The 13,761-nt window shown below is 33.1% G+C and overlaps 2 protein-coding genes across 2 annotated transcripts; one reads left to right on the forward strand and one right to left on the reverse strand.

The window, feature by feature from the left end:
* The first annotated feature begins 1,703 nt into the window (after nt 1-1,703).
* Nucleotides 1,704-3,112, forward strand: LOC123655742 (mitochondrial basic amino acids transporter). The gene is made up of 2 exons (XM_045591496.1): nt 1,704-1,737; nt 1,834-3,112. The coding sequence occupies exons 1-2, from the start codon at nt 1,704-1,706 to the stop codon at nt 2,667-2,669; spliced, it is 870 nt and encodes a 289-aa protein (XP_045447452.1). The 3' UTR covers nt 2,670-3,112.
* A 280-nt stretch (nt 3,113-3,392) lies between these two features.
* LOC123655728 (kelch-like protein 10) lies at nt 3,393-13,649 on the reverse strand. Its single transcript, XM_045591484.1, has 13 exons — nt 13,626-13,649; nt 12,989-13,152; nt 12,666-12,917; nt 12,153-12,417; nt 11,915-12,079; nt 11,262-11,348; nt 9,688-9,834; nt 9,348-9,540; nt 7,731-7,876; nt 6,507-6,724; nt 5,546-5,726; nt 3,832-3,977; nt 3,393-3,643 (listed from the first exon to the last, which is right to left on the reverse strand). Exons 1-12 carry the CDS (start codon nt 13,647-13,649, stop codon nt 3,849-3,851), a joined length of 1,971 nt encoding a protein of 656 aa, XP_045447440.1. The 3' UTR covers nt 3,393-3,643; nt 3,832-3,848.
* Between the last annotated feature and the right edge of the window lie 112 nt (nt 13,650-13,761).

Here is a 13,761-nt window from a genome sequence, read left to right on the forward strand (position 1 = left end):
TTATTAACCCCTTAATCCTCCCCTTATAACTTAGGGGTATGAAAAATAGATGTCGGCCAATTCTCAGACCTACCCTATATGCACACAAAATTTTATAAAAATCGTTCCAGCCGTTTTGGAGGAATATTTTAACTAACATTGTGACAGAAGAATTTTATTTATAAGATTATTTATTATATTAACATAACACGATAAGATTATCTATTTATAAATAAAATATGTATTTTAAATGTTACAATTTAGATATGTCTCGTAAAATTTTCGATTTGTCCATACACAAAAAATGTAGCAAGACCAGAATTAGAATTCTGTACACTTATACTATACAGCATGTTTAACTCCCAGCTGCGTTCCTCCAAATGGAGGGTTCTATAGATGTTATAGATCGTTCACGCTCGACGTGAAAAAAATTACTAATCCTTTTTTAAAATTTACTTTGTCTTAATAGACGAGCTCACGTACGAGGTCACAGCACTGTATGTTGCACTAGCAGTCGCCGGTTCGATTCCCGCACGTGACAAACATTTGTATTGGCCATACAGATGTTTGTTGTGGTCTAGGCATTTATGCTTGTTTTGTTGACTGTGAAGTTTAATTTTTTTTTTTTTTTTTTATTAGGAGTTGACAATATCACTATACACAACGACCGACCGACTGACGAGCTTTTATATGACATATAAAATGTGTAAAATACTGGTAAATATCGATAATAAAAGTTTTAAAGGATAAGTTTATTTAATTAATTTTATCGGATTTAACATAAAAAGTTTTTTTAGTCTTTTAAAAAGTTTTGTACTTTTAATTTATTACTACTTACTTTATATATTATTTTGCTCTTTACATATTTTTCCTAGGGTCTAAATTATAACAAAAAAAAAAAAACAAGAATTTAGAACAAAACACAATCATTGAGTTGTATTACCTTCTAGATTTTGGTGATTTAAGCATATGAATTGATTTATATGTTTTCCATCAAAAAGATACTTATAATTTGATTTTAAGTTTGGGATTTTTCCAAAACGCAAAAATATCTTCAGTCTTGCGATTTTGGGCTTGATTCATTAATTTGGGACTCGCACTACCTTAGTTATGGTAGTTTATAATGTATGTTTAAGAAAGTAGTAGATACAAGAATAGAAATTTCTATAATTATAAAAAATAAAATAAAAATAATAATTCACATTCAATAAATTTATATTTATATATAGTATTATGCCCCTAAAGATAAACACGACCTGTAATGATAACGAGTGGAAAGGTCTTGTGCGGACGAGAGCGGACGATTGTAAGACGGAGGGTATCCGGGCTGTGGACTTCTCTAGACAATCGCACCCTGCACCTAGAAGACTGTAGGCGCTTACCCAAAATATTTGTTTAACAATATGTTTATTGGAGTAACTTCCAGTGGAGACAGCGTCAATTCACACTATGACTATTTGATTTGAACTATAAACAAGAGGTAAGAAGTTTATATATTTTCTTATCAAGGGTCACTTTAGCTACTTTTCGAACAAAAATATATAAATAATTTAATTTAGTTTGCTATAAGTCATTCTTTCGTTAATCGCAAAGGTCACAAAGGTATATTTTTAATTTTTTTAAACTGTTTAAATTTTTATAACATAAATTTATTTAAACTTTGTCTCTTTTCAGGTAACATTTATATAGAATAATTAACTTTTACATAAACTTAAGAAATAAGAATGGCCCTGGACTTCATAGCGGGATGTATTGGAGGTACATATTTAATTGTTTTATTGTTACTTCGTAAACTCCTTCTTAATTTTTGAACAGAATAGTTTTCTAAAATGTTTACCTTTTGTTTTACTTCAGGTTGTGCCGGTATCATTGCTGGCCATCCATTAGACACTTTAAAGGTCCACGTACAATCTGGTAGAGGCAGTCCGATGGAATGTGCCAAAGCACTTTTGAAAGGAGGAACTTTGTCAATGGCTTACCGAGGAGTATATGCGCCTATAGGAGGCGTAGCAGGAATAAATGCAATCGTTTTTGGAACATATAAAAATATAAGGCGAGCTATGCCTAATCCAGACTCTCTGACATCGCACGCCGTTGCTGGCGGGACCGCGGGTATGTTACAGAGCTTTGCATGTGCCCCTGTAGAACTTGTAAAAACAAGACAGCAGTTGGCTAAAGCCGGTATGCCAGAAGGAGCCTGGGCTGGAGCGAGACATGTTTTACGAACTGGAGGATACAGGAGCCTTTTTCGAGGATTGGTAATTACTATTGTACGCGATAGCCCATCTTTTGCGGTATACTTCACAGCTTACGAAGCTATGACTCGTGGAAGCCAATCAGCAATGCAAGTTTTCGCCGCAGGCGGTATAGCTGGAGTGATATCATGGATACTTTTTTATCCTATAGACGTTATCAAATCGAGAATTCAAGCTGACACAAATGGATTGTATAAGGGATCTTGGGATTGTTTTTTGAAATCGGTGCGTACAGATGGATGGCGTTGCTTGGGACGTGGACTTGGTGCCGTAACATTACGTGCTTTTATAAGCAACGGAGCGTGTTTCACAGCAGTTGCATGGACTGAACGTGCATGGAATAAAATTTTATCTGGTGAATCACTGGTTAAAGCTTCTACTATAAGCGAAGCTATGAAACAATGTGAAAGTGCAGAATACCAGTATGACAGATGAAGAAAAAAAAGTTATTGTCATATCTTCGACAAGAGTACTCCAATAAAGATAAAATATTACTGTCTTGAAACAGAAACAACACACAAACACAACGACATCAAGTAAGAAGCATAATTCCTACTTCTAAAAGACAGTTTTCAGTCTCACCGTATACAAATTGTTTGTGTAATTAATGCAATAACAATAATTTACTTACAAAGTTTTTATCAGTGACAAATAAACATTAAGAAGATAATATATGAAATTAATACTGGTGTATGAACCTCGAGTGTTGCAATTTTTGTTATGATTGACCGTTTGATGTATATTAAATCACTATTTTTTAGATATTATATATTATTACCGAAAAAACATTATTATGAATATGAGTTTTATTATAAATAAGAGTATTGCATAGTATAATTAATATGTGTTTTAATAAAGTGGGTAAATTTGTAACTTTATTTTGTGTTCTGTATAAATTCCAAGTGTCAGTTACAGTTATTAAGACATAGTTCTGTAATAAATAGAGGGACGAACGAAAAGTCTTGGTATGTATCTATTAGCGGTTCCGTTAGAATAAATTAGATTCTTTAAAAATAGAGTCAAACAAAATAAATAAATTTGTTGGTAGATAACTAAATAATAATATGATGTGGCAAAATGTGTAGGCACGTTCTAGTCAATTTTTAATCATTTAATTTATTAAAAAAAAAACCATTTTTATTCAAATGAAACAAAAGATTCACAACTTAAAATCGTATAGTTTTCCGAAAAATTTATTACAATCTGTTTAAAAATAATCCAAAATACAGATATGATTCACAATAATATGAAAAGTTATCACATAAAAATATGCCAATATTGTAAATGTTTTACAAATTAATCTTTGACTCCGTAATAATTTTAAAAACATATTGCTACCTATTAAATGTCATCTCAACGTCTTAATAATAAGGCTAGAGGGTTACTCTTTATATATTGTAGTATGTTACCTGTAAACACGAATGTTCGACGTTAAATACTTTAATAAACTATTAAACCGATTTCGATTGAAATTCAAATTAATTAAAATTTAAGCAATTTGTTATTAGTAAAGCAAATAGGTATGCGTAATGTTAACATTTTTCATATATGTACGATACTTCTGAGTTTCGAGTATAATGATGGGTAATTGAAATACCAATTTTGTGCAGCATGTTAATTTCTCTCTTGCTCCATGGGCTGTGGCGGTGGCGGAGGCGGTGGGACCGGTACATCATTGTTTGCCTGATTTTCCATCAAACCAAGCTGTTCCAGCATATCGTCGTTGTCCTCTATCAAATGCACCTGACAATTTCTTTACGTTAATATTTAACATATTTTATACCGCAGCGTGGTGACTGTGGGCCAAACACGAGTTCACGCCATTTTTGGCGCGAACTTTTGGAGGCCTATGTCCAGCAGTGGACTGTATTAGCCTTACTACGTTATTAGCCTACTAAAGTGGTGGTGGTGGTGGATACCACAGATATATGTACAAATCTATATATTTTACTGAGTATGAATACGAGCATGTACTTATAGTATGTAGCGAGTATAGACCGCATTTGTTTTAACCTCCTTCAAAAAAGGAAGAGATCATCAATTTGACTGTATTTTTTATGTGTTACCTCAGAACTTTTTACTGGGTGGACAGATTTCGATGATCATAATTTAATAAGTAATTTTTGAGATATCTCTAATAATGCGTATTTACTTGTCTATTTTTGGTCTACCTACGTATTACTTTTCGTTTGCTAGCAAGTACAATTATTGTAATTTATTTAATGAGCCTAAAGTCAGAGTTTAACGGAATAGATTTCAAAAGCTAATACGTCAGATATACATTCAAGAACGATACTATTTTAGACGTAATAATAATGATTATCATATCAGCTGTAGCTGAGATAATTAACATAATTAACAAGAAAACAGAACAAAACAGAAAAACAGATCTATCATTAATACTTCATTAAAATCGATTTGTCCTAGATTTTTCTAAATTATTACTTTTTTTTTTTTTTTTTGTTAAATATTTTGATCATAACACCTTATATATTATACGAATATTACAACAGAATCATATAATGAAGAAATTGATATGAGATTACGATGTAGGTACTGTGTACTCAGTACGACCTTTGGAACAAATTTATCGCTATGATTTTGTTTAATATTATTTAATTATAATAGTAAATATGATGAAAGTCAAGTAAATTTTATAGAAACTATCAGTTATCTACATTTTTTTATGAATAAATAATTACATATAAATAAAATTTAAGTGACTGTCTGTGATTTCAAAATAACTGTTTTTTCAAGTGCATATAGTTATACAGGACACTAAAACATAAACAAACGAATTTTAAATTATTGTCTGTCTGTCCGTCTTTCTGTTTTTAATATATTGAAATGCCTGTCTGAATTCTCAGATAGACACTCCAATTTTATTTATATGTATGTATAGATTTTAGATGTATAGATATACTCCATTCTAACATATTATATGTTAGTTTAGACTAAGCTGCGGTACTGTATAAGTGTAGTAAATTATTATGACGGAAATTATTGTAATTAAACTATTTATCTACACATTTGTTTGTTCCTTCTGCACTCTACTAACTGTAAATATAACATGGTTTATTCTCATAATTGGGAAAATAAAGTTTACATATAATTTAATTATCCACACTACTCCTCTGCGATTTAATGACAGATAGGTTGTCTTCGAATTTCTTCTAACACGTGCGTGACGGTTTTCTGAAAATAATTTTCTTCACCGCTGAGTAAGATTAAATTTTTGTTCTAAATGGTTAAAATCTATTCAAAAAGCCATATTTTAAGGAAATAGCCAAAAATTGAGCAATTATTCTAACATCAGGCAAAGCAGTGCGATGTTGACCGTGCCGAGCAGTCTCTGACAACAAAATCTTCTGTCGTTTCTCTTCCATGAGGCGCTCACGGTGTTTGTGGATATAATCATACACATTGGGGAGTCCCATGATCACGCATGCTGACAGTGCCGAGCGGTATATATTCATATCAGTCGCTTCGTACCTAATGAATTTAATAATACTTTATTTTTTAATAAACATGTGATGAATGGATGATGAAATGAATGCTAAGCGCCAAAAACAAGACTGGGCAAATATTTACCGGTTCGTTTTAGTCTATAGAAATAAAAAAATTGGAGTGTCTGTTTGTAATATTAAAATAACCGCTTTTTACTAAATGCATATGGGTGTATAGACGGTACATAACGAAAATAACATTTATTACAATTTTTCTGTGTCTGTCTATCTATCTGTCTGTCTGTTTGTTTCGGCTAATAACTGAAACAGCTGGACTGCTTTTGACAGGACTTTCACTGGCAGATAGCTGATGTGATAAGACTTTTATTTTAGAAATGTATTTATTATATAACTCTTTGAACTGAACGATAACATTTTTGTTAAATTCACGCGGACAAAGTCGCGGGCACCGCTAGTTTTTTTAATATTTTTTAGAAAGTAGGTACTTACTCGCCAACCCGTATTGGAGCAGCTCGGTGGTTTAGGCTCTGATCCTAATCCTATAAGGGGAAAGAGGCCTATACCCAGCAGAGGAATATTACAGGCTAAAGCGTAGGTACTTATGTTTGACAGTTTTGGGTCAGATAGTTTTTTAAATCTATTTAGGTAGGTACCTACTAAAAAACGTCAATTTCAAAAATCAAAAAGTTTTAATCATCTTGTCATTAACCTACAACAACGAACGAATACGAACAGCATGTTTTCTCCAAAATTTTCCTCGAGACAAATATTTTTGGCACAAAATTTGAAACAACAAAAGTCTAACCATTCGTTGGTTCTTTCATCGTAGCACTCGACGTGATAAATGGTTGTGACACCATTGAATCCGCCAATGGCAAAAATCATATCATCGATGACCTCAATGGCGAAGTTGCTCCGTGGGTTGTACATATCGGGCACTGGCGACCACGTGTTCGTGTTGGGGTCGTACACCTCGCCACTGCACATCCTCGATATACCATTGAAACCACCAATCACATAGATCTGTATCGTGAAAACACTGCTAAACTACCGTCGAAGATCAGTACAATAAAAATTTGCTGTATAATTAATTTGAGTGGATACTGCCACAACCTTAGAAATATTCAGCAAATATAAAATAAATCTTAATCTAAAGCGTTGAAGAAATAAAAGTTCACTGCTCGTTTCCCGTAGGTGATAGCGTGATAATATATAGCCTATATGTTGACCCGACTTCTTAATAATATTTGTGCCAAATTTGAAGTAAATCCATGCAGTACTTTTTGAGTTTATCCCGGACATACATACAGACAAACAGACGAAAATTCCAAAAACTATATTTTTGGCTTCGTTATCGATTGTAGATCACACCCCAAGCATTCTTTAAAAAAATATTTAATGGACAGTTTTGACTTTCCTACCATTTTATTATATGTATAGATAGATATCATATCTGGATCCAGATGTATGTAAATGATCAGGCTTTTAGATTCATACCTATATAATATCTGTTATATAAACAATTTTATTGTAAGCTGATAAATGATATCTATCTATACATATAATAAAATGGTAGGAAAGTCAAAACTGTACATTGAATATTTTTTTAAAAGAATACTTGGGGTGTGATCTACAATCGACACCGAAGCCAAAAATATATTTTTTAGAATTTTTGTCTGTTTGTCTGTATGTATGTCCGGGATAAACTCAAAAAGTACTTCACCAGGAACGAGCAGTGAATCTTTATTTCTTCAACGCATTCTATAACAACATGTGATCTAACGACGCATATTGGAATGTTGTTGTTATTATGTTAATAACCATGTAATAAGCTAGCTTCACACTATAAATAAAGACATTCTGTAGTATATTTAGTATCAGCATTGCACCCGTGCGAAGCCGGGGCGGGTCGCTAGTGTCTTTATATAAATATTTATTCTTTCTTGTTTGTCAATGATTGATCTTCCATTAATGGGTCTGATAAGGAGAAGATGTTTTTCTAAAATACGGAGTCGTTATACCTAGATACCTTGTTGTGGTACGCGATACAAGAGACGCCGGAGCGCCGCGACCGCATAGGCGCTAAATTCGTCCATTGATTCGTTTCAGGATCATATACTTCAACACTGTTCATGCACTCTTGACCATTGAATCCACCCGTTATGTAGATCTTATCTGCAATATATAATGTTCGTTTTGTCTTTTTTTTCTTGCAAGTCTTAAAAGCATTGTTGAAACTTCTTTTTTGCGCACGCTTGACTTGAGGAGTAAGCTGGTGATTGCGTGACGAGAGCGTTACGAAAAGTGTGGTCTGGCGAAGCAAACGGAGCAAGAGAAAGAGGTGCGAGCACACGTTTTTTTCTGTCATATCCAGTCAGGGGGCGTTCATAAAATACGTGAGATGTTTAAGGGGGAGGGGGTCGAGTCAAATCTTATCTAATCTTACGTTGGAGAGAAAGGGGGCCTCGGCAAATATCACGCAATTTTTTTTCTGATTGAAACATAAAAAAAATATACTATTTTGGTCCATTTAATCAAGATTGTACATGCTTAAGATTTAATCTTAAACGTAATCGCAATACGATTAAGATCATTCACTAATTCGTTCGAAAGAAAATAATTTCAATAACAATCCAACGCGTTTACGTAAGAAACCCACATTTTGAAAAATCTCACGTGAGATTGGGGGATGGGGGAGGGGGTTAAATAAAATCTCACGCCATCTCACCAGGGGGGAGGGACAGAAAATTTAAAAAAACATTTCGACACGTAATTTATGGACGCCCCCTTACGTTTCGTATATCTAAGACACAGTATAGGCTTATTGTGCTGAAGTTTTCCTTCAGTCGTGTGGTCTAAAGTACACTTGTTTTTTTTTAACATCTCTCAAGAATAAGGTTTACTATCAGTAAATGACAAGACTTGACAGTCATGACCGAATATTCGAGAACGTTCCAGCGATAATAATATCAACAAATATTTTTTGATAATAATAAAAAATAAATCAATATTTTTATCGCGCACACACGGTCTCTTGTTCCTAGAGTAGGCCAGCTCAATAGCTGTATTTAGTCGGCAAAAGTCGACTAATACAATACATATTTTAATATACATATACATAATCAATATAAAAATCGGAAAGGAAAACTACACCGATGGGATTATTAGTAGTTTAATTTTAGTTACACGATTATCAAACAATTCCATACATTTATTGTTATTTTTGTTAAAATCTATTGTTTTACTTTGACTGATAATTCCGGCGCGAACTGGTTTCATAGTTTATCAATATGTACGAATCGTGCATTTATTTTATTCAAACCAACGTAACAAATGGATACGAACTTTGTACATTCCGTTGAATATAATATCGGTCTTCACAACTATTATGTATTATGTCGATCTTTACAATCACTAGTCTAGACAATAGTTATAATAAAAGTCAGCTTATTAGCTTGACAAAAAAATGCCAACGTTTATGTAGGTACACAGCAATTTATGATTCTGGTTCAACTTTAAATTTAAAATATTTCGTAAGAATAAGAATATTAAAACCAACACCACCAGGCATGGTTCGACCTCGTTAACATGAACAGTAAAATAAATAATTAATCATGTATTAACTATTACAATTTTTTATTCTTACTTTCTAAAGCAGCAGCACTTGCGTCTGATCTTTGAGCGCTCATGGGAGCAACAAGAGACCACTGATTGGTGCGGTGATTGAATCTTTCCGCTGTATTCTGACGATGATGACCATCATAACCACCCATCGCATATATGGTTTCACCAAGTACAGCTACAGATACATAACATCGACGCGCATTCATAGGAGCCACCTAAAAACCACATACTTAAAGTAAAACTTTATAACAAGATAAATTGGTTAAATTAATATTAAGCATCATACTCTATAAAAGCCGTTGTATATGTATCAAATCACTTCAGACTATTTTACTTGTTAAGGATTATTTTTAGTCACTGACCTCTCGCCATGTTTTGGAAACTGCGTCAAAACAGCGACATGAGTTAAAATAATCCATTCCGTCGAACCCTCCTATTACATAGATACAATAACCTAATACTGCTGTGCCGTGATAAGCACGAGGCCCGGCTGGGTCAACTTCTTCCACCTTCAAGTAAATAGTAATAGAAGATATAACATGTAATCTAAATATGCGAGTGCCCCATGGAAAAAAATCTCATAAAACATGGACAAATGCAGACCAAATTCTCATACCAAATTATGAGAGCATAAGAGTTCTCGTAGACTCATAACTTGGTATGCTCTCATAACTTGGTTGAGAATTTGGTCTGCATTTGTCCAAGTTTTATGAGATTTTTTCCATAGGGTAGTTAGGCATGCACTGTTTTCAATAAATTCTATAAATTAAAACATATGTTCAAAGGTATAAAAAACTATTATCAAAAAATATATTTAACTTACATTTTAAGTTACTTAAGATAATAACGACAGACAGACAGACAGACAAAAAATGTAAAAAAATGTTATTTTATTATATGTACCGTATATACATCTATATGCATTTAGTAAAAGCGGTGGTTTTAATATTGCAAACAGACACTCCAATTTTATTTATTTGCATAGATAACTAGGTTGACAAACAAGCGTACGGGATTCACTAATGGTAAGTGATCACCGAATCTTATAGACTCTGCAACATGCGACATCTGCAACACTACAAGTATCGCAAGCGCGTTGCCGACTAAAATCAAAATCCAAAACATTATTACAATATTTCATTTTACAAATTAAACTTTTAAAATTATTATTATTTTTAAATAGCCATTTTTGGCGTGAACTTGTGAGGCCTATGTCCAGCAGTATTAGGCTGAAATGGTGATATTATTTTTAAAAGTAAGGCTACCACCAATTCGGAATGTCGATTCTGCAGAGAAGAATCGGCAAGAAACTCCGCAGTTACTCTTTTGAAAACCATTACATATAAACGTATAAAACTAAAGTCGCTTCCCGCAGTCTGTATATTTAGATCTTTAAAAGTTCGCAACGGATTTTGATGCGGTGTTTTTTAGTAAATAGAGTGATTCTGGAGAAAGGTTTTAATGTATAATAGAGTAGAGGAACACTGATGGTATTTGCAACCGTGCGAAGCCGGGGCGGGTCGCTAGTAATGTGTAAATTGTTTTTTAATACAACATTAGTAATAGGATGAAATACAGCGTCATTAAGTCGACACATCTTTATCAACTATGTAATCCTGTATACATATACTATATATAAATTAATACAAAAATACGCTTTATTAATTTCTATTTAATACAAAACTTTAAATTTATATTGAGACAATTTCAAAATTCCTATCTCCAAAAACCTTATCCCCAATTCCCTCCAGGAGCTCTGGTCACCTTACTCACCAACAAGAATACAACATTGCTTGAAAGCAGTATTATTTAGCTGTGATCTTCTGTCTGTGTGTCTGTCCGCGCTATATTTTGAGCAGAAACTTTCCTGCTGTGCCCTATCTCAGTAAATATTTTATTAAAGTTTGTTAGTTGAATACCTTTGTAAAGACTGTACCTTAATCCATCGATCTGCTCGTGTATCGTAGGTTTCTATAAAAGCCGTCGGTGAACCACCACTCCAGCCACCAATTGCGAATAGTACCTGATATTTTGACAAAATTTTAATTTATAAATATGTGCAAACGTGTTACAGAAAATATATTATTATGGAACACATTCAGTTTTCCCAGAATTTGAGATTTTCAGGACATTTTTTCCTGTTGCTAAATGTTATATACAACAAATAAATAAGACTTTTATTTAAAAAACAATATTTATCTGTAGCGATTCTCAGGTCACATTATAAAATTAGGTACATTTGATTTATTAAATTAATTAAAATGTTTCTATTAAACCTTAGTAAGCTAAATCGAAATGTGTTTTAAATATTTCATAAAACGTGTTAAAAAAAGGAAAATAAAATCGGGTTTTGTTTAACATATATCTTAAATGTCTCTTACTATATATATACATATACTATATATATAAATTAATAAAAAAAGTTATCCTAAATATGTCTTAAATAAATAACGAGAATTGTTAAAAGAGGAGAAACGTATCTATAATATTCAATTGACCTTAAAATAATATTTTTAAAACTAATTTGAGAAGTCTAGTAATATGTTTTAAAATTTGATGTTAACAATTAAACATATTTAATTTTTAAACCTCGTGTGGGACTCGAGGACGTGCTATTTCTGGAGTCGCCACCTCACCGTCTCGCTGGGCAATCATTTCCAGGTCGTAAAGGAACTTAAGAGTCTCAATAATTATAGGACGCGAACTTTCATTTCCCGTTACGTATGGATGATCTTTGACGTTTTCTAAAAAGAACTGAAGACATTTCTATTGTTAATTAAACGAAAAAATCAAATACCATACAATTACATATGTTATGTTTAAGTACTTGAGTATCCAGTAATCCTAGTCGTATACTGCCCATCAGTTTAACAGTATGATGCCAACGTACATCTGGATCGTAATTTACCCAACGCAATACAGCTTCCCATACGACCTCCTCGCTCTTAACATTCAACTCGTCCTCAAATATGATGCTGTTTAATTCATCGATTGGCAAATGAAGAAACTCGTTACTCTGTGTCGCGACTGTCACAAAATAACGCAACAAGTAACGTCGGGCATCAGCTTCTAATTTATAGCAAAATACTCGTCTGAAATATGTTTGCACACAGTAACTTTAGATATTTAAAGAAAAACGCAATAAATACTAAAACAATTTTACAAAATTATACCATAATGTGTGCGAAATTAGAGTGATAGATTCGGTAAAAAAATAATATGTATATAATAGCGTTGAATATAAAGGATACAAGAATTAAGTTTGTTTGTTGTATGCCTTGGTTTTATACTGTAACTGCAATAAATGTCAACTCAAATAAGTAAATAAAGAAACGCATACCTGGCAAACATCATAATACCTAGACAGTTCTTAGGGCTAAGCGAACTCCTTAGGTGATCACAACAAAGTTGAAGAACTCCAAGGAAGGCGAGGTAATCGGCCGTCATCAGGAGCTCGTGTACGTTAACATCAGTGACTTCAATGCGCCGAAGGTAAGCGTATTCGATTAGAAGAAGAAGAATTTCTGAACCGACACCCGATATTAACACATCGCTTTGCTCTCGTGAATGTAATGTAGTTGTAAATAAGGCCCTGTATATGTATTATAAATATAATAATAATATAATGTAATATATAATTTATCAAAATAACAAAATTCTAACAAAAAATATGGGCTGCAGGCCGAGAGTATGGCGCGGTGAACGGGGAAAGCGGCGCCATCGTCCGCGCGCACTATGGCGTCGCAGAGCAGCCGACACTCACGCAGCCGGTGCAGAGCCTGCATCGCAGCCACCGACATGCATCGCCCAGTCTCGCGACCCGCCGTCTTAACAGTTTTCATGTAAGTAGAAATAGTAGAGAAATAACATTTTTATTGATTTAGGATATATGGCCGTCAGGGTGCTTGCTTTTACGTACATCTAGTTCTCAAGTTCGTTCGTTTGAATGTGATAGAGTAAAGTATAATTGTAAACCTATGAAATATTTCCTAAATAAAATGTTCCTATTAAAATTGTATTTAATAATCGTATTAAAGAAGTTATTCAGAGTTACTGATTTCTTTACATGTAGAGTCAGTTTAAATAGCTTTTGCTATTTTTGAATTAGCCAGCCAACCATAACTTAAAAGTATCGAAGAAAGTTAACATTGGAACGTAAACTCAATGTTAACAGCCATAAATTGTAAAACATGCTAAATCATAAAATATACATAATTTTGTAACTCTATCTGCAAGAATCCTAGAGTCATATGATTATTCATAAAATTCGTACAGTGTTATGACTCTATTTCTTACTTACTGTGTTATTCGGGTCGTTTTCCATTTTATTGTGACTAACGTATATTCATTATTGTAATATTGTGGTCCGTTAAAAAAATCAAAACTTATAGCGGAATATGTCACGATACAATTGAGATTTAGCGTAACGAATTTAT

Source organism: Melitaea cinxia, chromosome 8 (genome assembly GCF_905220565.1).
Source record: "Melitaea cinxia chromosome 8, ilMelCinx1.1, whole genome shotgun sequence".
Classification (NCBI taxonomy): Eukaryota; Metazoa; Arthropoda; class Insecta; order Lepidoptera; family Nymphalidae; genus Melitaea; species Melitaea cinxia.

What these genes read in the sequence shown, in the direction of transcription:
- LOC123655728 (XM_045591484.1), bottom strand. Translation starts at nt 13,649, where the DNA reads ATGGAAAACGACCCGAATAACACA. An exon ending in TAGGATTACTGGATACTCAA is followed by an intron (nt 12,080 to 12,152) that starts GTACTTAAACAT and finishes AAATGTCTTCAG; the next exon opens with TTCTTTTTAGAAAACGTCAA. An exon ending in GATGAAAGAACCAACGAATG is followed by an intron (nt 5,727 to 6,506) that starts GTTAGACTTTTG and finishes TAAATTCATTAG; the next exon opens with GTACGAAGCGACTGATATGA.
- LOC123655742 (XM_045591496.1), top strand. Translation starts at nt 1,704, where the DNA reads ATGGCCCTGGACTTCATAGCGGGATGTATTGGAG. An exon ending in CATAGCGGGATGTATTGGAG is followed by an intron (nt 1,738 to 1,833) that starts GTACATATTTAA and finishes GTTTTACTTCAG; the next exon opens with GTTGTGCCGGTATCATTGCT.